General features: G+C 38.0%; 1 protein-coding gene across 1 annotated transcript in view; it reads left to right on the plus strand.

Annotated features, from left to right (window-relative positions):
* Positions 1-26,880, plus strand: part of THSD4 (thrombospondin type 1 domain containing 4) — a gene marked incomplete at its 5' end in the record, with an annotated part of 243,529 nt that overhangs the window by 207,258 nt on the left and 9,391 nt on the right. Inside the window, 6 exons of the mRNA XM_026087391.1 lie at positions 3,784-3,880; positions 4,796-5,038; positions 10,775-10,904; positions 12,762-12,966; positions 15,548-15,721; positions 25,573-25,746. Coding sequence (XP_025943176.1) covers positions 3,784-3,880; positions 4,796-5,038; positions 10,775-10,904; positions 12,762-12,966; positions 15,548-15,721; positions 25,573-25,746 — 1,023 coding nt within the window. The remainder of the gene's footprint in view (positions 1-3,783; positions 3,881-4,795; positions 5,039-10,774; positions 10,905-12,761; positions 12,967-15,547; positions 15,722-25,572; positions 25,747-26,880) is intronic.

Below are 26,880 nucleotides of genomic sequence, written 5' to 3' on the forward strand. Positions count from 1 at the left end.
TTCAGATTTAGCTTCTTGATGGAAAATGTTTGTTCTAGTTGCTGTTAACGTGCAACACTAAAATCGCATTCAGTAACGATACATTAATGTTTTGTTCCTTTAATCTTAAAACGGCGCTTTTGATATTTTACTATTACTTTCTTTACTCCCAACTTGCTCTAGATTGTAGGAAGTCTAAAAGGCAACAGATGCCTTTTGCTCTCAGACTTTATAGACCCAGTAAAACCAATTTTACTTGTTCAGTAAAATCAGAGGTAGAACATACAGGTGTCTGTATTTTTTGTGAAATGGATTTCCTCCAGATAGTTTCCTACTCAAGCACATTTGTCATAGTTTAATTTTACAGTGAACTGGAGCAAGTAACCAGATCAGACGAGACCTCTCACAGAGTGAAACCATCTCAGTTTCCTTTAAAAGAAATACAAGTCCAAAAAACTCATAGAATGTGTGAGATAGAGTAGGGCAGTTTTAACAGGAAGCTGTACTAGAAAATCATAGAAAACAGCCATTTGAGAAAGGAAGAGAAAAAAAAACTGGCTAGGAGAGGGGAATTCTGGCCATGTGGAAGATGGTGAAAAACCTATTTACTTAGTTGGGACAGGTTTTTACTGCATCTTATTGAAATCTTGAGTATAACTGGGGCTGATTATAACTTATAAGATAAATTGTGTGTTCTGAGGTTATGCGCTTCCACATGTTAAAATGTATTGGTCAAAAAAGCCAGATTGAATGGTGATACTGGTTGTTTCATCCAGTCAGTTTTGTTGCCTGTAAGTGCAACAAGTGGTAGAAAAGTGAACATGCTGTGTTGTTTCATAGAAAAACAAACAGTAACTACCCTGATTCCTCAGCTGGGAAGAGTTAGATGTTGGCAAAGTTATTCCCCATTTGCTGCTATGTGATTTCTTATTAAAGCAATGTAATAATTGCAAAAACATTATTTCTATTTGAATAATTTCTGATTGACTGCAACATGAGACAATAAAAGCCTAGAGGATTAGGTAATAGGGTTCCCAGACTCCACACTACAAACTCCATGTTTTTTAAAATATATCTGTGTGCTCTTATGTAAAGTTATATGATGGTGTGAGCTGAGGTGTTTTTATTGTCAACAAATTGAGGCCTAATACATGATGACTGCATTACCCAGAGAGGAAAGGATCAGGAAGTGAATAAAACAGATATTTCCAAATAAGTATCACTAAAAAAAATTTTTTTTAAAAGCTTAAATCTATTGTAATGAATTTAGGTTTTTTTACTATTACACTACTTTAGGTGTAGTCTTTTTTTCTCCCTTTTGCAATGAATACAACAAAGCTGATGTGATGGGCACAGTTTCAGCAGTTGCTCTTTGGCTGCTACTGTGGATTGCCACTTAAAATTTGACTGCACTCTTATCTGAGACGTTTCTTGTTAGATGTGGGGAATACTGGAATTCCTGATGAGCTGACAGCTCAGTATCTTTTTCAGAACAGTATGGGAAGATGAAAAGTGGAGAGTGCTAGAGGAAAGAAAATCAAGCATCAGCATGATACAGCCTTTCCTGTATGGGTTTAGAAGTTCTGGCTGCACCAATACAACCCCCTTTTTTCAGTGTTTATCTCACAGTTCCTGAATTGTATAACTCTCTTTTGATCCATACTCTCCATCTTTACACTCTCCGTGGAAAAATGAAGAGATTTTCTGATGATAACTCCAAATGGCTTTCTGTCTTTTTTTCCTCAGATCATGCTGTCTTTCCTTCACTATCAAAATAAACAGGAAAAAAGCTCTCTAAGTTATAACAGGTTTTAATTAGCAAGGTAAAAGAGAAACAAGTTTTTCACAAGTATGCAGTATACATTGCTTCAAAGACTTAGGTCCACTAACTCAAACCCAAACTATTATTTAGTTCCATAGTATGTACAGGAAAGCTGTGACAATATATTCTTAGGGACTTCATCAGTTATGCTCTTTATAACGTGCCTGTAAGTTATGTTGGGAAACATGATGGAAAAACCATGGAAACAATTGGAAAACTGTTCCTGGAACCACCCTGAGGGACGGGGTCCTGATTCTGCAAGGTGTGCATTCTGCAGGCTTCCCCTGGAGTCCACAGGACTTCACAGTGCTCAGCTCTCAGGGCCAAACACAAAGTGAGCACATTTCAAAATAACAAAGTGACGTGGGAAGTGCCAGCCCTTATAGACAGTACTACAGGCAATGCATTATTGGATGGTTCAGAGAAGTAAATGATCTCTGTGGGACAGAGTTGAACAGTTATTAGATTTGGCAAGGAAAAAGTGATTCTGAGGCATGGAAAAACAAAGGGCTGAATCCTTAGTTGGTGTTAATTGGTATAACAAATGTAGTGAAACCTTGAGTGCAAGGGTGCTTGGCTAGATCTTATACCCAGTGGCATAGCATGAGTTTTCGCTTTTGGCCAATGCTTTGACAGAACCGGAGGACTAGTGCGAGCTCTGTTATTTGTTTTAAAAAAAAGAAAAAGGTATTTGAAATGAAACTGTAATCTGAGGCTTCTATGAGACCAATCCCCATGGAAGGTTTAGCCCTTTTAAAGCAGCAGTGTCAGTAGCGGCAGTACTCAAGTAATCAAAGTTCAACTAATGGAATTAGCAGCTGATAGTATCCTTAAATTTATAGTGTAAGTATTCTCAGTCCCTCATCAGCAGCATAATACAAGCCAGTTGGGTGCAGAGTGTGCTGCTAACAGTTTTAAAAAGCTTTTGTCAAGTTACATCTTGCTCAGACCTTATTATGCAATTCTACTTAAGTAAGCACACAAGAAGTTGTACTGAACTTCAGCGGCTGCTTGTGTCTGTTTACATGTGGGTTGTGCAGCAGGGTTTTAAAACCACTCAGCCTGGTTTTCATGTATAAAGGAGAGAAACTTAAAGTTCCCACCCATATTTCATAAGGAGCACTTGAAAGAAGAATTGTTGTGGCTAGCTGTAAAGCAGTGGGAATCTGTTTGCGTGTACATTAAATCTCAATGCAGTTGAAAATCCATTTGAAAAGTTGCAGAAGGGTTGCATGGTGCATTCTCCAGTTGCTGGAACAAGTATGGGGGTCTTTGTAATCTGTTCACTTGAGCATAATTGAGCAATGGCTATGGTGAGAGCTACACAAATTCGTACTAGTTTCTGCTAGCTGGTTACTAAGTCTTCATTGAGTTGTGTATAGTTAGCTACTCAGTGATACAAGGGATCATTTGATTTATGAGATGGTGCAAATGAATTAACTCACAGGTGCTCTCTGCCCATGCCCCATTCAAGTACCAGTGATAAACCTTAAACAAGAGAGTTAGCTAGACTGTGGTACGGGATCTGAGGTATTTATTTGCCACTGCTTTGTTTCTTCCTTGCTTATCTTTCCTCCGGCATCTGTCAAGCTCCTTGTATCTGAGAATATTTTGGCAGTCTTCAGATGTGTCTGTTACTTCCCTCTTGGCCCATGTAAACCTCTTTTGCCACCTAGTGGCAAAAGGTGAAGTTGTTGTTGGTTACATTTACACATTTTGCACCTGTACAGAAGGTTTAGAGAAGCAAGTTCTCTGCCATCACAACCTAATTCCATTTGCAAACATTATAACCCGATTTTTTTTCGTGTTTTTTTTCCAGAAGCAAATAATCTTTTTTGCATTTTTGGAGGCAGTCATTAAGCAAAATTTCTGTCATTTCCAATGATAAATATTGTTATGCAGTTGATTAGTTCAAGTACGTTTTTAAGCATTAGTAATATAACAAGTGGAAGAAGTGAATATATGGCTGTTTTTCTTTTTAGATGATACATCAGCAGCCTAACCCAGGTATACATTATGAGTATATCATTCCAGGAGACAATGTCATTAGTCCTCAGTTGCTTGCTCACAGGAGGCCAGGTAAAATGCCACTATTTCATATTATTAAGTGCATTCTGTTACCTAATAAGTTAATGGAGAAATTCATTCCATTAAGCTCAGTGTTTATATGCTGCTGTTGATTTGGGAGAGGTGTGGAATTTCACCCTACTTCAAAGAGAAGTCTTGCTTAGATCTGGTAACTTCAGTAAACTTATACTGGCCTGTGTAGCAGTGAATCTGGTCACATATTTCTACTTTCAGTAGTAATTTTTTAGTTAAAATGTTAAGCATAGCTTTTGCTTGAGCTGCAGTGTTGTATCCATATCTCAGAAGTGAAATAGTGCTTTTCTCTTAATATTTTGAGATACTTTTAGTACAACCCTTCTCAGTTTCTCTTTTCCTCTCCCAATTGGAGAGGATCAAAGACAAAATTGTTACCTTCCCAAGCTAGAATCTGGACCGATGGTGCTCCTAGTTCTGTGCCGTGGAGGTGTGCTGTGTGTGCTAGTGTGAGGTTCTGAAGGAAAGCAGAAAACTGGCAAGTGACTTTGGTCCTACTTTTAATGTTCATGACTTGCCTTGACAAGTTTTGGAGTGTGTTTGCAGTCTGTTTTGTAATGAGGAACAGCTGTTCTGTGACATGGGAGGCACAGACTACAGAGCATGATACAAAGACAAGCTTTGGGAAATGTGGACACTGGGTGCAGTAGCTACAGCATGGTTGGAGAGTGTTCATTTTTTAATGAATTTGCTGACTGAGACTTGGCTGTCTTAATCTAAAACAACACAGTCTTCATAGAACAATACTAGGAAGTCTGTACATAGCAGATTAAAGCTGTTTAAGATTAAAGTTTAATAATGCTCCAGCATTGTGACTATTAGTGGTTGAAAACGTAGACCGATATTTGCAAGTGAGGCTCATTATTTTAATTTTTTGTTATTGTCCGTCATCAGGGGAGCCCTTGAATGGTCAGTTAGAAATTCCAGAAAGTACAAATCATGAGGATGAGGATTTGCATAGGGAGACAGACACTCTCACTGGACAGTCAGCTGGAAGTTTTCCAGTTATTCAGCCAGGAAGATTTTCTTCTCATCAGCCAGAAAACCAGGTGCCTGCTGTGCAGCCACCAAGACAAAACCGAGAACACAACTGGAAACAGATTGGAAAAACTGAATGCACCACTACATGTGGGAAAGGTAAGTGCTTCATTCAGCATGCACAGAAAATAGATGACATGGGAGGTTTTCAGCCTGGGAGAGAAGCATGGAGGGAAGAAGCACTGTGGATACTCAGCAGCTCTCGTATGCGCTGAGCATAGCTAGACCCAGTGCTTTCTGTTACTTTACAAGGAAAAATCATATCTGTAGTATTAAATGTTCTTATCAACAGAACAATAAAAATATGAAGTGCAAAGCATTTAAATTAATTTAATTTAAATTAATAAATTTAAATTAAAAGGGAATGTATGGCATCTGCTTCTGAAAGGCCGTATTTAAGGATTTTGTGGCAAGCTGCTCTCTCTCACACCCCTGACACGCTTTTCTCAGCGGTCTTTGGCATTCTTTATCCTTTCTTTGAGCCTCTCAGCTTTGTCAGGTGCTTTTTGTATCTCTGTCAACAGTTTTCTGATCTTTACAGGAAGATGTCACAGGGATTCCACCAGACATTTCCTTGCCTAGTTGAATATTGTTGTGTCAGAAATAATGTGACTTTAGAAAACTGAAGTTTTCATAGGGGAGGATTGGGAAGGAGGAGGAGATGGAAAGAGACTGCTAATTAGTGACCTTTTGAGAGGTGACACATACACTATTTTAAGCTTGCCAGCTAAACCTTTGCCATAAAACATTCACAGTGATCACAGATTCAACAAAGCATGACACTAGCAATTATTTGGAAGAAGACATTTTTGTAGTCATAAGAGTGAAATCTTTTGTACTGCACATAGCCACCATCACCATACCTGAAAAATCACAGAGCTAAGAAATACAGACCTGCCAGTGAAGGAGCTCAGCTGAGAAGATTGTCACCAGATCTCCTACACTGACAACATCTGCTTCCCAGTTAATCTCATTCTTTAATGAGAGGACACTTTGCAAATTTGGTCCAAGGCCAGAGAGATATCCATGCGACAGCTAAGACAAAACAGCAGTATTGATACTAGCCAAAATTACTTCCGAATTGCATACACTTCTATAAAGATGGTAGAGATATTCTTTTGGGAAATGCAGTCATTCTTTTGCAGCAGAATGTATACCTCTCTGCATAAAAGTAAAGTGTTCCTGAATTGAGACAGATGCAGTTAACTTTATCTTGATAACGTATTCTTGAGAACACGGGGATTAGAGAGATATGACATTTGTTTTTGTGGGGGTGGGAAATGGGTTTAATTTTCTTTAAATACACATTTTTGTTCTCAGGAATAAAATTGAGCTACAGCAAGAAGGTTAAAGTATATGTAGTATTGTGATCTGCATCTATATTATCACAGTAATGAGTTCCGATAATTATTTACAAAGCACACAATATTTAAATTTTCTTTTCCTTTTTTTTTCTTTCTTCTTTGTCCTGGAGAATATATTGAGAAATCTGTCTTGCTTGGAGAATTTACTGCAAAAGTGTTGCAGTGCTACACTACAGCAGATGAAGTCAGATAACACTTGGGAGTCAGCCTTTTTGTGGAGAAAAGAAGGGAATGTAAACCAGAATTATTTTGGTTGATACTTAGAGGTGACTTTGATACAAGTCATGTGGGCAGACTCCTTAATTGCACCTGATTATTGTTTAGCAACAACCAGTGAGCATCACCAGCTGAGATTCTGGATTATCATGTATGTGGTGAACTTACATATTCAAATTATGGTGCAGGTGCACATACACATTCGGGTAAGCGTATTTTTCCTTGACTTTGTAGGGGGGCTGCTAGAAGTGTGGAAGTCTTGGTTGTGATTCCTGTAGACCTTATTGGCATTTGGACATTGGTTTTGCCATGTCTTCAGAGATGTGGTAGCCGTTGGCACTAGTCTTAGTGAAATCTGAATCAGAATGATAATAGCAAAATTGTACAAATGTCGAATTCACAGGATAGCTTTCAGCCTTCTATGCTGCTTCAATTTCCTCCATGAAATTAAACAGAACTGTCAAAAATAAGTATCTCCTTTCCCTTGATTTGGAGAATGTGTGCATTTTCAGATCAAGTTGAATTAAAAAAAAAAAAAAAAAAAAAGGACCTTGAGAGGAGGATCTTGACACTATTAGGGTTGTACAAACCTTCCTTATGATCTTGACCTGGAAAGCCTTAATGAATCTCTGGTTCCTCTAAGGCATTTCGAGTCAAACTAGTTATATAGGCTGATAAAAATGGAGTGAAAAAATCACACCAAAAAGTTTGTGCTGTCTAAAGCATTGTTCTCATTTTGTGTGATTCAATATAGAATGTTTTTTCTTTCTTTCTTTTTTTTTCTTTCTTTCTTCTTTTTTCCAGGTTTGCCTTTTTTCCCCTACTTTTTGTTCCTTCAGGCAAAAATGTAGATGAAGTGTGGTTTTTAAATTTCTTCTTTGTTTTTTCAAAATGAACTTTTCAGAGTTTAATTAACTTTGGAAAACTTTAAGTTTGGGAAAAGAAAGAAAAAGTTTTCTGTGCTAGCAAAGGAAAAAGGGACAGTAAATTAACAGTTTTGATGAAAAGCTGGAAGATTTCAAAGCACTTTTCAGTAAAGCTTTGGCTTGGTGAAAAACACTGTTATCATAAATAAGCAAAAGTCCTTCACATGAGAACTGCCACCAACCCTTGTCCCAGATTTCCATTTAAGATGACTGAGAAAATGGAGATCCTTGAATTTGGACAGTATGGACACTGCTGCTGTACCATGTCAGGAAAGCGGAGGAGTCTTTACCACATCGTCCCTCTCTGCTGGGTGGCGAGAGCAGGGGAGAGACGCGCTGCAGGTGCCGCCTGGCCTGGGGCCGCAGGAACTGGGTTCCCGTTCTGTCCGCCAGGTCCGACGGGAGGAGCTGCCTCACTTCATCCTCTTTGAGCGCAGCCTGGGCCTTAAAACAGCGATCGAAGCCTTTGAAATGGCTTTGGATGTGTAGTTTATTATCAGTGATGTCATGGTAGTGTATTCCTGTAAAAAAAAATATCAGAAATCTAAAGAGTGCAAGCTGCCTGTCCTTAAGATCTTTTCCTTAGATTTCAGAGAATAAAAGAGCTTTTTCTGCAGTATTAATGTAAGTTAGCTGGTGAGGTGCAAGGCCTTCCTTGATAAAATTCTTGAGCAAATATTACTTCTGTGGAAATCTTAATTTTCTGTATGAAATTGCAGTGTGTCAGCCAAAAGTTACTGTCAACCAGGACCATCCTTATTTTACTCAAAATGGTAGTTATGAAGTAAAATTACTACAGAACTTTAGTGCAATAATATTTTGAATACATGCTGAGTGTACTGATCTCTTTTCTTCCTGTTTCTTGCTCACAAACACAAATTACCTGTAGATTGCATGACAAAGGAAATTGGTTTCTGTAAACCCAGGATAAGATGTTTGAACTGCTAATTTCAAAATCTGTTAAAACAACTGAAAAATTTTAAGAATTTAACATTCACCATTAAAACTATAGAGATTTTGAGCTCCAGGAGGTAAGAATGTGCAGCTAGTTAGCAAGGGATGTTAGGCTTAGACTGCAAGTTCAAGTGGATAACTAGAACTAGAAAGCTGGAGAAAACTGAACGTCAAGCCAGTGGCCTAAGATCTCATGTCAGCAATCTCATGAATCAGTATCACACTCAGTGCAGGCTTTGGTAAACCCACATTTGAGGTATGTGAGCTTTAACTCTTACAATCTGACCCTTTTCTACACTTTTTTGACACAAATACCAACAACAACAAACAAAATGCAGCTGAATATTCTCTGCAAATTACCTCTCTGTGAATTCAGGAACGTGACTTCTTTTGTCGTTACTCGGAGGTGTGCAGTTAGGCCTTTGTAAATGTGTATATATATGTGTGCATATATTTTTGGTCTAAGGAACAGAGAAATACATTTGGTAGAAAGATGACGTTTCTGCACTGATAATTTATGCCTTGCTTTCTCAAGTCTTGCCAGTAACATGGAAAAAAAACTTTGCTGAAAGGCTGTAATCCTACAGGTGCTTGGTCTAGAGACACTGTTGTATACAGTACGTTCATGAGGTACAGCGGTAGCTTTTGTAGTGAAGCACAGATGTTTTGGAAAAGAGCAGTGTGAAAGCGGTAGGAGTCCTCTTTAAAAAGTGCTTGCTTTAACCACCTGAATTTTGCCTTTTAACTGCTTCCATTTTCGATTGCAGACACTGAGCATTAGACATTTCTGACTGTCCTCAGGTTGTACACTACATTTCCTCAAATTCTGGAGTATATTAATATCAAAGTCTGTCAGTAAAGTTTTAGTTCAGAAACAAAGCTTTTACTCAGAACAAGCACAGATCATCCATGCATTTCAAAGACAAAACGACAAACACAAAATCTGGGAAGGAGAGCTAGTAAAAGGAGGAAAGCATTCCAGGAAATGTTTGTGGGAAGAAGTGTAAACTGTGTGTCTGCTTGTCTCCTTAAAGAACATTCCATTCGTGTTCATTGCATTCTGTGGTATAAACTTACTTACAGCCTAAGCTAAATGTTTCTCTTTCAGTTTGCAGTTTATTTTCTTGTTTGTCGTTTTTTTCCCTGCCCACTTGTGAATGTCTACACTGTGAAGGCTTCAACACCAAAAAATTATTAGCCATTTTGAGTATTTTGTTGTAGGACAGACATCCTAAAACAACTAAAACAGCCTAATTTTTATAGGGCAGTGGATAACTTCAAGTGGTTGAACTTGCAGTTGAGGATTGCACCTTGAACGCTTTTGTCTGCCTGAGTCCTGTTTCTCTTTTAACCAAGTGGCTCCTGTTACCGTGGAGGTGCCTCCAGGCTTCGTGTGCCATTGCTGTGCCAGTGCAGGAGGAGGGGTTGCTCTTGCTTTACATGATATAAACACGGCACAGAGAGAGTCAGCCAACTTGGGACTAACTTCTCAAAAGAATTAAAACAAATTCTCTGTGGGCAAAGATTGGAAAACTTTTGTAGAAATGAGAAAGGGATTGTGTGTGGTTGAAGGAGCTATACAAATCTTTTTCAACCTAATAAATAGAACCGTAGGAGTTGTACTCCTGTTTGAATAAGTAAAAATTGACTCTTTCATTAAGTAGACACCTTAGCACCTTGCTGTTGTCATCATTTTGGTAGTTGGTTTTCAACAGTAGTGAAGGTGAAGTTCTGTCTTTTTGCTCTAGCATGAAAATTATGTAAAATTATGTATGCGCATTAAATGCAGAGAGCAGTAATCATTAGCAACTCTCCGGCAGTGTTCAACCTGTGAGCTTCATCTTATGAAGCTTCTCAAAACCCGAGTGAAGTGGATAGTATTCTTGTATCTTCACTCATGACATGACACTCATGACATGACAACTCTAAAGTAATGAGACTAAATCTTTTTCCAGAAGCACAACAGGAGCCTGCATGAGAGGGCTAGATGACAGTTAAATTTTTCATCCTCTCAATCCTGTGTTCCGGCCACTTGACTGCAGTTTTTGAATTGCCTGAAGACTTAGGCTTGCTATTTGTAATCTCTGCACTGTAAAGATTTCATGCAGGCTAAGTAGTATGTTTTCTCAGCCTTTCCTGCAATGCCATGTTGTACTTTCTGTATATGAAGCACTTCCCTTAATATTATAATGTAAACAGTGTAGCATTCAGCTTTCTCTTGTGTTGGGATATTTTGGATAAAATCTTAGTGTAGATTTTTTGTTGTTATGTTATGCTTTTCCTCTCTGCATCAGTGTTGGATCCTATTGCTATGAAAGGTTTATATTGCAGGATCTTTTGCAGTGCATCACCTAATTTTCGTTTTGTCATTTTAGGGTCACAGTACCCAGTTTTCCACTGTGTCAACAGAATCACTCATGAGGAGGTTCCTGAGGGTTATTGTGACAGCAGCACCAAGCCTATTCCAGAAGAGGAGGCCTGCAACCTCTTCCCATGTCCAGCTTTGTAAGACATTATGATTTGAGTGAAATAAAGAAGTTAATGTCATTGAAGTTCTGCACATGGAAGAGGCTATTTTAAGTAGGAAACTAGTTTGAGCCACTTAAGTACTTTGCAGTTGTTTCATGAAGTGCAGTGGATATTATCCCTTAGCTATTGGGGGCCTTCTCTTCACAGGCATTAATAGCATTCAGAGAACATGAAAGGGAAGTTGGCAACAAGTGAGTTTAGTAATTTCTCAAAGTTGTGTGATTGTTCAGGCACACACCGTACCTGTGGTCTCTCTATGGGAATATTTTTTTCCAAGTGACAGGCTTCTGCATGTGCCTGTCCAAAGAAGGGGCTCTGTAGGGTATCTCACTGCAGACTGGATCAGCGTGCTGCAGTCCCCACCGATTCATTGCATGGTATCATTGTTAGAGATTGGCCTGGTGGCGCTCACAACTATTCCTCTGTCTTTGCTGGGAGCTGGTAGTTCTTCAACTCCAAGGCTGGATTCTAGAGTGATAGCCCTCATTTCCAGCACTCCGAATATCCCACCAGCTCAGGTGTGATTTTCTTCTGGAAAGACACTTCCATGAAGAGACTGTGACTTGGAACAGCTAAGCAGCTACAGCTGTTACTAAAAAGCTTATTTGAAATAGAAAAAAATGTCCATTCACCCAGGCTGCATATCAAGAAGAGAAATGAGTTAAACCTAGTAGCCATTATAGAGAACCTTTCCTTCAGGTCAGCAACTGTATTTTTCATCTCTCTTGTAGTTACATTCTTCAGTGCTTCTCCTCTGAGCAGTTACTGGCCACTCTTTACCCCACAGAAATTGCTAATGGTGCAGTGCTGTTTGGGTGTTCGAGCTGCCCGACAAGGAGTTTCCTATAGGTAGTCTGACTGTTAGATACTCAGAGGAACTCCTGAAGCACTTTCTATGGAGATGTCTTCTATCACCAAATATTTTTCCCACCTTTTTCTTTCTAACAGCTCATATTAATTCAGTGTCATTTATTCACACAAGATAATATCAAGAATGTAAATCGAGATAAATACTTACTAAAAAGAATACAGAGATTTCACTCACTTCCTGCAAGAGTTCTGAAATAAAATTTGTGAACAGTTCAGATATTTCCCTTATTTGTATATGTATGCATGCTTGAAACTAAAACTGAGAGGAAAGCATATATTTATACAAAAGGGATTAAATAAATACAGTAAAATCTTTATTGAAATTAGAAGAATATATTTAGGGATTTTTTCATCTGTAAAGTTGAATGCATTTATTCATTGCTCAGCATTTGCCATTCCAGTTTTATTGGTGAATTAGTGCCTATAGGCATTAGGAGCTTTTTGTGCTGTTGCCTTTCTGAGCCGTTCTAGAGCCTTTGCTGAGCTGTGTTCAGAAAAAGTCTGTAAACCTTATGCAGCACAGATCTTAAAGTTTTGGGACGTGTCATTAGAGTAACAAAATACAGATTCTTAAAATACAAATAGCAATTTTTAGTGGATTAGTGCAAAAATTGAGTAGCAATACTTTAATTAATAATACATTATCAATAAATGTTAATGATTAATAATTTAGTTGATTAATATATTAAAAACAATGCATAATTAATGCATATATTAATGAATGCCTTTTGAAGCCATTGTGCAGTCTGTATGCATACTGATTAGTATCAACCACTACAAGTAGACTGGTTGTAAATATATACTGGTCTCTTCATAAAGGATTAAGTTAAGCATGCAGAGGTTTAAGTCTTATTTCAAGATTCTGTCCCAGCTTCAGAATCATGTCATTAGAACTGTGTTCAGATTAGTATTAGAGGAACCTTCACAAAAAAAATTACCTTCTTTTTTATTTCTTTCCTTTAGCTGGGATATAGGGGAGTGGTCTGAGTGCAGCAAAACATGTGGTCTTGGTATGCAGCATCGGCAAATCTTGTGTCGGCAAATGTATGCCAATCGTACCTTGACAGTTCAGCAGTATCGCTGCCATCACCTGGAGAAGCCAGAGACAACCAGCACTTGCCAGCTGAAGATCTGCAGTGAATGGCAGATTCGGACAGAGTGGACTTCAGTAAGTACAATTGATTAATTTGGGGTATAAAACCTTAGAAGGGAACAAAAATGTTCTCTCAGGTATTGCTAATCAAACATGAAATTTGGTTTTGTTTACAACAAAGAAATGGAATGTAGAAAGACTTGAAAATAAGTGTGTCCTTGTTTAAAAAACCTGCGTGATTATGACCATGAAAATTTACTATTTGTAACTAGAAAGAAACTGAAAAAGAACAATTGCATAGAACAAAACAGATATATATACAGAGGCACACAAGCTTTCTTAAAAATGTTTTTCTTTTTTGTTCTATGTGAAATAGAGTTGGGAGGGAGCTGATAGGTTTGCCTGTGGCAGCAAACTTAGTTATTTTCCTTAGCATGTAGAGTTTCATTCCAGGACTTCAAGTTAACCTTACGTATGTGTTCCTGGGGAGTCAGTAGTTGCTGTCACCGTATTTGGTGTGAGGCTGTGCCAAAGCTTTCAGATAGCATGGATGGTACAGATTTTAGCTTTAATTTCTGTGCAGTTTACAGAAAGTTTGGCCAACAGACAACCATCTTAGATGCTCTAATGGCCATCATGTAGAGGGAGAAAATACCTGGTGTGTTAGGGGTAGCGATATATAGGTCTTTTACATTTAACAGTGAAACAAAGAAAAAATTTAATAGAATTGCTGAGTTATATGGGTGAATAGACCATAAAAAATCCAACTTAGCACTGGACCTAACCATTCTCCTTCCTTCCAACTACCTCCTCGCTCCTGATTCCCCCAGGTGATGGCCGTGCCGGAGCATACTGCAGCACAGACTGCATCGGCCGCGGGCTGGCTCCACTGGCTGGAGCCAGAGCAGCTTCCCATGTGCACACTTCCAGTGGGGTCACGCCACAGATCTGTGTGGCTTTGAGCTTGCTGACTTAACTCTCTCTGTTCCTCCCTTTCTGAGGCTAATAGGGACACTGTTAGCTTTTATTCATGAGATATCAATGACATGTTGATGAGTTCCTGGGATAAACATCACAGAAGTACCTAAACAAATACAAAGATATGTTGGCTGATTAATGCGTTATTCAGAATTCAGCATTTAAAAATCTGTCTTGGGTTCAAGGACAGTAGATTTGCTATTAAAGGTAAAATTTAGATTATTTTATTGTTGCTGATGAGAAAGAGTAGCCGTTTTTTTGTGTTACTACATTTTGACTAGTATTTCAACATACAAAGCTTTATTGCATACTGTGAAGCGAGCTAAACAAATATGTTTTAGTAACTGTAACTGGTGGAATATAACAGTAATCCCAGTAATTATGTAATTAAGAGTAATTACGTGATTACTTTGGAAGTAAAATTAAGCTTTTGGGTAAGGAAGACTCACTGTAAGGAAATTTGGAAACTCTGGTTTTAGTAGAATATTTTTGTGTTAGCCTACTGAAGCTGAAATTAGGTTTTCACTTTGGAGACAGCTCTGTGATCTTAAAAGCAAACCCGTCTTAAGATTTCAGTGTGCTGACCATTTTTTCTGACAAACAAATGTCAAAAACTTTGATCTAAATATGATTAGAAAAGATGGCACTGTGACAATTTTAAGCTCGGAGGCAGCAGACTAAACTCTGAGAGCTTCAATTTTATGTTTGGCTTTTATATTACTTACTGAGTAACCCTGATCAAGTCACCCTTTTTATGACATAGTAATAATAATGATGCTTTCCTTTGTAACACAGATTAAATTCTACTGATAAACACAGCAGAAGAATGGAGTATTTATTTTGATAAGTCTTATTATTTCATCACTTAATGACTTACTTCATATATCTGATCTGGGTTTTGGTAAGTGTTGTGGAGTAAACAGGTGAAGAAATAGCTGCAGTTTGAAGATGAGGTCTGTAAGGCATCTTTCCATAGGGAATACATTAGGCCTGGCAGTGGTCTGTGATAAATAACTTTACCTGTAAATATAGTATATGTGTTTAAGCATTCAAAACCAAGGAAACAACAGAGTGAGGCTGCCTCTGCAATGTCAGGTAGGTATCTTTGTGTGCAGGTATTAAGATTTTTAATCTCTAAATTCCCAGTGATTTTTCCACAGTAATTCTAGAGAATTTACAGGAGTCATCAAAACATTTGATGTATATACACAGCAGAAAATGATGTTCCCTTTTGCTTGATGATCTGGACACTTCACATCATCAGGCAGAGACATTAATAGCTGTCAGCGTTCTCTCAGGTTGGAGAAAATAGAGCAGGAGAAGAAGGCCTTTCCTTTTAACAGGGATTAAAAGTTGTGTTTCTTTGCATTTCTCTTGCTTTTGCACAATTATGCAGAATATATCGGCCTGCTCCCCAGATTCCAGCGGTTCATTTAGCATGGCCATTGCGTGAAAGATACCATTTGAATTTATGTTTTCCAAATGTATCTACGCAGTTACTGCAGAATACACTATGGTCTGAGGATGTGATTGTAAAACTACTCCAGTGATTCCAGAGTAGTTCTACAGCTCCTGTGCATATCTTAATAGGAATAAATGAGCAGAATGTTCCCAGCTCCAAGAAAAAAACATGACAATTCTTGCACAGAATCCTGATGCAACCTCCATTTTGTTACAGTGTTCAGTACCTTGTGGAGTGGGGCAGAGGACTCGAGATGTGAAATGTGTCAGCAACCTTGGAGACATTGTTGATGATGAGGAATGTAACATGAAGCTACGGCCGAATGACATTGAGAACTGTGACATGGGTCCCTGTGCAAAGAGCTGGTTCCTTACAGAATGGAGTGACAGGGTAAGGCTTTCTGTTATCTTTGTTCTGCCAAATCTTCTAAAACAACCTAGATGCATTGGAAATAAAAATATATGTATGTACAGCCATAAAAGGAACGGTCTTATTCTCTATAATTATACTTGATCTGTAAAACAGGCAAGTGCAAACAAAAAAATAACAATCCCAAAGGCATCCTGAGTTTGTGTTAGATTCAAGAATCCATAGAAAGGACAAGAGTGTGGGTGCATGGCCAAACATCTGGATTTAAAACTGAATCTGAATTTCGACTTCCCAAAAGATTGGGTGTGTTGAGATTTATTTTTCTGCCTTGCTTAGCTCTGAGTCTCAAGATTCAGGTTTTAAAAGTTTCCTTGCTGCTTTTTTTGAAGGGAGAGAGGTTTGAGGTCTGATGTCTAGGTTTATGCTCAATCCATAAAACAATGATCTTTAAACTGCAAGAAGAGGGGAACACTCCACAAACTCAGGCAAGGTTAATTCAGGCTTTCTGTGCTTTGTGAAGGTGGATATATATTTTTTTTATTCTAAGGAGTCAGATTCTCAGCATGAAAGCAATAAAAAGGGTGGTGATTTATTTTGTTTCATGATTGGGCTCAAAGAAGTTCTTTAATAGATACATATATGCTTTCATTAAAAGACTTGCAAATGTGGCTGAGACATGCCTGGTATTTTGGTTCCTCTTGTGGACCAGATCAGATTTCATCTACAGGCAAGTTGAGCCTTCAGTCTCTATAAAATCCTGATCTAGCTCCCTTTTTTCCTTTGACTGTTTGTTATGGTAGGCAAATAGTCTCATTCATCAATTGAAACTGTAAGACTTCATAACTTTACAGATTTATTATTTAGACCATTTCTGATAAATTAAGAAGGTCTGGCGTGAAGGTGTTGCCCCATCAAAAGATTTTCGACATGTTTTAGATGCAGAGGAGGATGATTTTCACAAATAGGACAGGTACCTGGTTTGTCTCATAATTTAAAAAAAGATGATCAGACTTCTGCTACAATTAGAGGGCTGCAAAACTTCCAGCTTCCAGAGAATTCAAATAGCTTTTGTAAAAAAGAATCTTCACACAGTAATAGATTATTGTAGTTGTTATTTGAACTTTTTTTGTTGTTGTTCTTGTACAGCATGGCCAAAAAGTTACCAGCTAAAGACTATGTGTAGTGCAAATGGCAGTGCACTAGTTTTTGCTCTAGTGCAAATGGCAGTGCCCTTTTTTTTTTTTTTTTTTTTTTTTGAGCTTGTAGAGACAGATTAGTGCTATTGAAGTGGTATTTTACAAGTGAGAGAGAAAAAAGCATTCTAAAAGTGAAATTAAAAATAATATTTCTTAGAAAAGCTGGCCCAGCTTTTCAGCTACTGTCGGCTGGTGCAGTTCCATCAAATGAAGCACATATATTCCAGTGAAGGCTCTAGCATCTTTTTTTTTCTTTTGTTCTCCTACATCAATATTTTGTCCTCTGCAGAACTAAAAGTACAACTTTGTAGCCAAGGATTTTTTATATTACTTTCTGCATGCAAACCTGAAGGTTATGACTACAGAATGTTATTATGCTTATATATGCTTATTATTACATGAGACCTAAAAATGAAGTAGATGATGTGGAAAATGTTGGTGTTTGTTCTTACCACAAACATTTTAGGGTCAGAAAGTAAAGAATGGATTTTGTTATCTTTTCAGCTTATATAAGTGAACAAATTAATTATTTCCAAATGCTTGCTACTGTATCTGGCATTATTCACCAGCACTTCTGCCAGAAATGGGTTTGGAATTTGATTCACAAAGAGAATGGAAGGAACTGCTTAATTCAGAAAAAAAAATAAAGACAGATTCAGGCTAGAATGTTCAAACTTGGATCTTGTATGGATCCAGTTTATACCTAACATACCTGAATAAGATGTTCAGGGGTGATGAACAGTAGCGATTCTGAAGGAAATCGGTGGGATATGGGAGTAGTCAGTAGCTTTGCAAAGTCAGGCCTTTGGCCATTAGCTTTTTTATTGTGCCTTTCAAGGGCTGTTTTCTGGGATCAGAAGTCTCTTTCTTTATAGTGGAGTGTGTTTCTGTTGAAAGACACCAAAGAGAAGATTTCTGTCACAGAATGGAAATGGGCATTCCCAGAGGCGTGGGCTTTCTATGTTTAATTTCCACAAACAATTCTTTAAAAGATACTTTAAGCCAAGCCACATTTCAGCAATAAGCATAGATCAGGGATGGGCAGCTCACAAATGGTTCAGATAAGCAGCCAAAAGTTCAAATGCTTAAAGAAGGCTTGTTCAGACTTCTTGGGTCTGCAACACTGTGGTGGAAATCTCAAAAGAACAGACCTTCTTTGTGAGATTTATTACATGTCTACTTCAAGTCCCAGATGGAAATACCACAGAACAGTCTTTCCCATTGTATTTTGGCATTTCAGCTGTGGCTAGAAATAAGAGGTAAAAGAACTTATCATAATTTTTGAGAACTTTGGAGCTTCAGAATGGTTCCGTTCAAACTTGATTACAGCCGTAAGAGAACGCCTAGTCTGTACTTTTCTGAATCCATTTTGCAAATACTTAATGTGTACTGATGCATGTGCAACAAACAGAGATTTCCAGAAGCCTGTCGAGGGTTTGTTAGGCACATACTTTTTGTTTCAGCAAGGGTTATATCGAAGTTATATGTCTGGATCTGTGTGATACATAGGGCATTTCAGTATAGATTTGGATAATTAGTGAAGCATTAGAGAAAAACAATAGAGTAACATAAAAATTATGATTGTCTTTACTGCTACCAGATGTTAAATTTCAGGACTTGATAACTGTGATATATAATAGCATGTGTTTTCAAATCCATTTACAGTGTTTACAGTGTTGTCGTGTTTACAGTATGTTGTTGTTTCAGAAGTTTGTGATAGCTCAAATATTGAACAAGGAAAATGGATTTAGAGCTAAAAATAATTTTAATAAACCCTTGCACAGTTTTAACCAATGGAAAATCAATTCAGTTCCTTTAATTTTCATTAATAGTTTCTGTGATTCTGAATGAGCAGATACTATAATTAAAATATTCTAAATATAACTTTTACAATACAGTGTATATGCACTGAAAAGCCGCAGAGTACAAAGTTGTGTGTAGTTCTTTCTCCTTCCCAGGAAGCACTGTATGTAGCTTTTCTCCATAAATAACACTTAGCTGCCTTGTTGTCATGTTCTCCTGTCTTGTTTTCCCACAACACATATTTATGTGTTTTATAGCCCACCTGTTTCCCCACATGGCATTGACCTTCTTGGATTCCATTTCTGCATAGACTGATTCCTGATACATGTAATTAATCTTATGTGAATAAAAAAACTTCTGTGTTCCTAGAAACAATAAATTTCTTGGATTTGAGTTATTTTGATAAACCAGTATCAGAGCCCACTGTATATATGTTACACAGTATCTTTTATATGCAAAGTTTATGAATTGTATGGCCACCATGGGCATAATGTTGTATTTTCAGTGGAATACGTACCTGGTGAAGGAAAGTGATTCATCCTTTAGAAACAAACCTTATTTTCTGAAGATGGTATGTTATTTATCTTTGAAGTAGATCTAAACACCATTATTTTCAAATCCCCCAGGCTCAATCTTGAGAGAAACAGAAATGTTTACTCATTTCAGTGGGAAGGAAAGAGTGCAGGTTAAAGTCTCCAGCAGCAAGACTCATCTTATTTTGTATCTACCTGTCTTTTTACTTTTATTGCTCTATCTTCTGTATAAATGATAATTAACTCAAGTTTCACAGGCTTTGTCTACTACATGATCTAACTCTTCTTGCCTGTAGACAATCTGGGCAAACCTTCATAATTTTTTTACATGAGTTTGTGTGAAGATGGCTTCGTGTCTCTCATAATTCTCCTGAGAGGTCATACCGTGTTAAACTGCACCTATACATCCGTAGAGATCTATGTGTAAGGCTGGTGAACCTTACTGAACTTAGAAGCAAAATTGGATTGGTGGGAGCAGATGAGATGCCTGCAAACATTTCACACGACTGATTCTTTTGCAGCTGTAATTGCTGGAAAGTGAACTCCTCCTGTGGGTCAGAAGCAGGAAACCTGCTTTCTCCTGATTTACTCACCAAAGTTTCCTTCCAACTAACCAGAGCATTCCCCTATTGCATTTTTGTTTATTCCTCATTGCCGTGTCCTTTGTTCATTTGTTTCTCATTTACATTGAGAGCATACCTAGAAAAGAAGCCAAAATACGAAAACTTCTTACATGTTAATGAGATTCTGAGGCCAAAATAAAATCTAGGGAAGAAAGAAGTGTTGCACATCAGGGAACAAATCAGAGCAGATCAAAAGCATGCTCTGGATCTCACACTTCATTAGAAGGAGTAACAGTAATGCTTCTCTAGCAGCTTTCAACAGAGAATTCTAATGTGCTTCATAAAAATCAATGCTTTATTCATCACAATCCTAAAAGATTACCTACAAGTACACTGGATTTATTGACTAGTCAGAAGGTGTGGAACCACCAGTGAGTACTGTAGCTCACGTTCTTCTTTCATTGTTTTTTCCTTAAATCTGGATATCTCTGATAAAATCACCTGTATCCTGGGAGGGGGCAAGGGAGGAAGGGGAGGTGGAGACCACCATGGAAATGCAGGAGTTTGTGGAAGTGTTTTGCTATTTTTCATTATCGTTGTTCGCTTGCTTTCAGTTTGAAGTGAAACCAAGATTTTGTGTGTGGAATTGATTTTGTTGTGTGGAAACCATATGGAAGCAGGAGTTTGACATTCTTTATGTACGAATATGTAACTCATTTCATGATTTGCACTGAAACACAGAGCTAGGATAGTTTTGAAGGATACATTGATAGAAGAATGGCCAAGACCTACAAGAAGCTTTTTTTTCCTCTCCAGCTGATCTCTCTTTGTCAAAACTCAGTTGCTCTGGACTTTCTAAACAACATGTAACTACCAAAAGCAAATTGGTTTGTTTATAGGCAGACTGGAGTGTTCTGGTGAGTACACAGTGCTGTCATATCTATGGATATAAAGGAAAGCCAGGCAGTTTAATACTGGAAATTGTACACAGCGATTAGAATTACAGTAAAGCAAGCTAGTATTTCATCACAGAACATTAAGTACAAAGATACTTTACTATATTAAAAATACTTGTATTCCCAATATTTATCCGTAACCTATAGTTTCAGCTCTCCTCAGAGATCAAGCTGTGGAAGGTCTAACTTTTACTAAATCAGATCACTGCAATGAAGGCACTGCAATTTGCAGTTTTAAATGCTTTAAAATCTTCACTGGTTATACTCCATTTCTAACTGTTATCCTATTGTTTCTGTTATCCTCACCACTATAACTCCATCTAATCACTTAGCAAGAACCCTCATAAACCCTCTCCTTGGTTTAGGAAACTTGATGTTTGGGAGGCACAGCTCCCTGAGTGAGGGAGCAGGGCAGGCACCTGCAGATGGCAGCTGGTGCCAACCAGGAGTCAAGATCATCAGGCAAGTTTGTGATGATGAGGCAGGTCCGATGTCAAGCCAGGAAGTCAGTCCAAGGGTGAGGGTCCAGGTTAGCAGGGCCCCCGGCCCAGCACCAGCAAGCTAGAGACCAGCACTCCTACAGCACAGCTCAGGCAGGGACCAAAGGCTTCGGTCTGAGCCTAAATGGTGCTCCTGGGCCCGTGGGCGGAGGCCCCAGGTGAGGCTGGTCAGGGCCATTAAGGCCTGTCAGTGCAGTCACAGCCCTGACAAGTCCTTGCAGCTCTAAGGCAAGGGATAGTGTATGAGCTGTGTTCAGGAATGAAGTGTGTTCCATAATGTTGCTTACTTTAGAGTGCACCAACAGTGTTACTGACTGAATACAAAGAAAGTAGTAATGCCTAAGCAGAGGCAATCCTTATCCAGCCAGAGTGTCCAAAAATTCTAAGAACGCGTTTCAAAAGTATTGTTAGCTTGGAAAGATGGCATGAATCTGCTAGACGAAATACAGGACCAGTCTGACTTCTGATCCAAGATCTACTCTATACACTCTCTGAGGGAAATAACTTAAATCCATATATCAAAAAGTGTTGCGGCCACCCTTTAGGGCTTTTCTGACCCCTTTCTAAAAGAAACAAGGCTGCTCCCAACATCACCTCCTTTGAAGATGTGCTGCAGGTCTTGGAGTTGAGGCAGGAAGTGAGCTCTTAAAATAAGATTCTTTGTTTCTTACCGGTAAATCATAGGTTACATAATCCTTCAAAAATCTGTTCTGAAAGGGAGTCATACCCAGTTTTCTCAGAGTAGGTCTAATAATGCTAAGGGGTTTCATAAATGTATTTCAAACATGGATTGTCATTGATATTGTTTGCGTTATTGTAACATGATGATTCACAAAAATTTAAGTATCTTATGGGGTGATAGAGGCTGAAGTGAGGCAGACACAAATCCTGCCCAAATGTGGGAACATTTTATTAGAACTTGGTTGATGTTTAAAAATTTAAGCTAACAATGCTGTGTGAAATGACTGGAGTTCTGGTACATTTCCTGCTTGTTCATACTTGTCCTACTTGAGGATAAAAGCTGGGGATGAGAAGTAATGTTGGCATGTTAGTGAAAGGGAACTGGCACTGTTAAAGGGTTTTACTTGCTTTACCATGTCCTATGGATGAACACAAAAATTCAGGTTTCCTCTTGCAGCTTTTCAAGTTTGCAGGAACATGTGTCATTTTCCTGGGCTGTTACTCTGACAACTATCAGAGTACTGGATTTTTTTAATGGGAGTGGAAAGCTTCTAAAACTGAACTGTTGAGGGAAGGACCTCAGGAAGAGGAGAAATGGCAAACTTCTTAAAAGGAGGGAGGGTATTCCACAGGCTAACATTTCTGAAGGAATTTCAGCCAATTAAAGTGAAACAAAATATCTTTAATAATAGGACCAGAATAGTGAAGTGGTAGTTTGTGAATGTTCCTTTCAGATTTTGTAACTCAACATGTCATACAGTGTTAGATTATGGAAGTTACAGTGTATTAATGCAACAAATTAATGGCACAAAATTGAAAGTAGTGGGTGTGTCAGCTGCAAAAGCAGAAAGGAGAGAGTTCATGTTCCAGACACTCCCTGCTGCCTGCCTTTTGGCTTTGGAAGTCATGGCTTTCACACAGAAGATTTTTACTGGAGAGGGAAAAAAAAAAACATGAAAAACCAAACTAAACTCAGAAACATTCAGGTTTAAGTTTGCTATGCAAATCCTTTGAGGGTAGTTAATCTGTACTAAAATCTTACAGCAGAGGGTGGGACAGCCCTATACCTTCCCATATGGTATTTCCTTTGTTATTTGATCTGTAAGCCTAGCTCATACATACTCATTTTAAACACAAGACTATGGAGATTTTCTGGGTGATTTTATAGACTAAACTTGTTCCCAGCTCTGTTTGGTTTGTGAAGCATAAAGGCAAATTAGATTGTCAAATGAAAATTACTTAGAAATAAGAGAAGTATTTGCAGGATAGTTCCCTATGCGGTGTTGTAAGTGAGCGTACTTTCCTGGCACATGATATGATGAATAGCCACAAAACTTAGTTCTGTACAGTGGGTTTGAAAGGCAGCCATTTATGGGGCTCAGTTAAACAGTCGATTTATCTAGGAGTGGGCAGTTTGAAGTGGGGTCAAACATATATTTTAATGTATATAAAGGGGAAAAGGTTCACTACTAGCAACATCTGCATGATTCTTGTGTTTTCAAGATGCTATCAGTTTTCTGAATGGAGGGCAACTTGAGAAGACCTCCTTAGCCATCAAACTCAGTATGCTGAGGAGATGAGTCTGACTATTATGTACGTCTGTGTGAAAGTGACTGGAAAATTTTGTTCTGCACCAACAAAAAAAGATAAGATTCATTATATTACTTAGAGACTTAATTTAGGAGAAGCATAATTATTTCATCTTTCAGATCCAGGAATAAATCATTACAAACTGTGAGTTATGTCCTATTCCAATGAAATACATAAGCATCTGTTAAATTCTGAATTTCTAGTTATTCCAAAATTGTATTTTGTTTGGTAAAAAAAATTTTTTTTTAGAAGTTGAATCACTTTTTTATTCCTCTTGGGGTTCCATTTTAGCAAAGCTTTGTCTTTCATGTTGTGAAAAAAACTGACTTGGTAACAGCAAAAACTGTTTTTCTATCCTGGATCTGTGGAAAAAATACGTTACTGCATGTTCCCACACAACCAGTATTCATCACTGGGTATGGTTAAAGAGTAGTTTACAACCAATTGTGCATTCAGTCATTGGTCTCTCTTGCGAAGATGAGTGACTGTATTTGTTAGTCCTGTTCTTAATAGCGGTGTTGTCATAGCATCTGCTCTTCTTTAGTTCCAACTACTGGATGTGAAGTCTTTTTATTATTACTGATGGGAGCCAACTCAAGCTAGTGGGCCTGTCTGTGTGTCATTACCAGTTCTTTGAATCATTCTTACTTTTCATCAATAAAAAAAATCCCAATCCAGAGCTACCTGTTCATTCACAAGGGGTGCTCTGTTCATGCTGGAAGTAATACACAGCTTCTCCTAACTAATTACACTGTATGTTTAAAATAAAATCGTAAATGTCAATCAAGTGTATGTTTTCTCCTATGTAACACATTCTTACTCATGGTTTTCCTTGCATGTGTAATATAATATAATTGGTTGTAATTATTTAAATTCAATTATATACACATCTTTCAGCAAGCTGCACATGTTTTTTCTTTATTTTAATAGTCTAGTCATGAAATGCCAAATGCATTTAAAAAGAAAAAGAAACAGGAAGGTTAAGAAAGATGTAAGAAACGAAAAAAAGAGTCTATCATATGAATTAATCATTTCTCTGGCATGTTTTGATTTTTCTAAATGGCAATAGTTTGATGCTGCCCAGAATGGTGGAATATCAGAGACTTTCCCAATGAAGTAGATTAATGACCAAGCTGTAAAAGCGTAAAGGTTCATGTTTGATGGAATTTATCCTGCATGATCTATGTGTCACATGCATACCATCTCCAGAGATGTGATACATGAATCTGCATATCACTCACAAGAGCTTTCAGAATTTACCAGTGAAAAGTTGAGAATGGTGACTGTTAGCTACTGGGAAGGCTTATCGTTAGCAAGCAACATTGAATGAAAGTCAACTTTTATGGCCAGCTCTTCTCCTAAGACTGTAACTAACAACTTAGCATTGAAACAGGTTGGGCAATAATGAGTGTTAGTCGTAATTTTATTTTGAGGATTTGCCTGAGCCTTTTGAAATCACCTTTCACAAAATCTTACATTTTTTCTACCTCATTGTGCTCTCATTCTCTACCCTCTATATGGAAAAGTGCCAGGATTCCCTATGCAGTCACTTTACAACCAATGCCTGCAGATTCTTCCAAGAAAGATTTCCTTGCCTCATCCTTTTAACCAGCCTTTTATCCTTTGAACTAAGAGTTTACCTAGCTGACAGCCTGAATGGTCAAAGGAGAAACTCACAAAAAAATTCGAAAGCCCAAACATAGTTTTGATGCCTCTCTGAAAAGCTGCTTGTTGAAATTATCCCTTCTCAGACCTACTAATTGGTATGCAAAAAGATAAAAGGCAAACTGAAAGGATTTACAGACAGGAAGAAGGAAGGAAATAGATGTCTATTAAAAGAACTATGAATTTCTTTCTCATCCTTCATTTTCTTTCATTTGTACTTTGTTCAAAAGTATGAATCTGTAAGATGATCTGCTACAACTGGATAACAAGTAAAAATAAATGACTTTGAATAAATTCATTTACCTTTCCATGGTTCTTGCTTCTCATTTCATTGCACAGTCTGGAGGATGGACTAATGAATGTCTGTTTGTCTTCTGCTCCCCAGTGTTCTGCAGAATGTGGGGACGGAGTCCGTACGCGCTCAGTGGTTTGTATGACCAACCATGTCAGCAGCCTGCCTCTGGAGGGCTGTGGGAATAACAGACCCTCTGAAACAACTCCCTGTAATAATGGCCCCTGTGCTGGTAAAGTGGAGTGGTTTGCTGGGAGCTGGACGCAGGTAAGCTCCAGATCTAACACATGTATTTATTTTCTGCTGGAATCTTATTATTAAAAAAAATCTTTTTGTGCCATGAAAATGCGAGCCATAAAGTATACCTATGTCTTTGTGGAACATTTGGATAAGTTGCTTCTATATTTTACTGAGCTACTTTTCTTCATCTGCTGTGTCTTACTAAAGAGCTTTGATTAAAATAAGATTTTGTTCTTCTTTTCCTCTGTAGCTTCATTTTTATTTCTCATCTACTGGCCAAGTTTACTTATAAAACAAAAGATGTCAGAAAGCTGCTTTGCATATTCAAGGGAATGCTAAAGCAATGGATTTGCACCTTTTGAAGTCGAGCCTTTGTAGATCCTGCATGCCTGTAGGGATATATGTAGGCCATAGCCAAAGCATAGAGTATGAGAAAATAAAAGCAGTGGCTAAAAACAAAAGTTGGCTTCAGTTTTGTTGTGCTGAATTTTGTGGTGATAGGTGAAAAGAACAAAACTTGGTTAGTGGCCAGTATAAATTCTTGCAGTGCTCCACACCTCAGTGCTCTTTCTGATTCTAACCAAACACTACTGCCTCTGGGAGCAGAGGAATTTTAGAAGTTTTCAACTGGTGCCCTAAACATTTAAGAGCCTATTATGTAGCCTATAGAGTCATTTGGACTGCTGGTACTAGCATTTCATCAAATTGTTAGGGAAAAGTCTCTTGCCTGTGCTGTTAACTCACTGCATTTCAGATTCCAAGATCCTTCCAGCTGATAAGCAATTGGAAATTAGACTGATACAGCTGAGATGGGGATTAAAGGGCACCTACTATGCAAATGCTTTCAAGTGTAAGTGAAGTTATTTGTATTAAGAGTAATAATAGATTCAGATTTAAAACATAGCTGCAATTTTAATAACAGATAAGGTCTAGGCTTTGTTACTTATGCTACTCCATGCAGGGGAGTAGGAGCTTTGTATCCCTTCTTGCCACCACAGAGAGAAGCTTACAATAAGGTCATTGCAGCTCTCCCCATTCTGTTGATTAAGAAAGTTTCTTTTATTTAAAAATTCTTGTTCTTTTAAGCTAATTCACCTTACTACTTTGCATGGTGTTGCATTCTGTTTGATGCATTTCAGGGGTACAAAGTCTTTGCTGAAC

The sequence above is a fragment of the Apteryx rowi genome, unplaced genomic scaffold, assembly GCF_003343035.1.
Source record: "Apteryx rowi isolate R43461 unplaced genomic scaffold, aptRow1 scaffold_714, whole genome shotgun sequence".
Classification (NCBI taxonomy): Eukaryota; Metazoa; Chordata; class Aves; order Apterygiformes; family Apterygidae; genus Apteryx; species Apteryx rowi.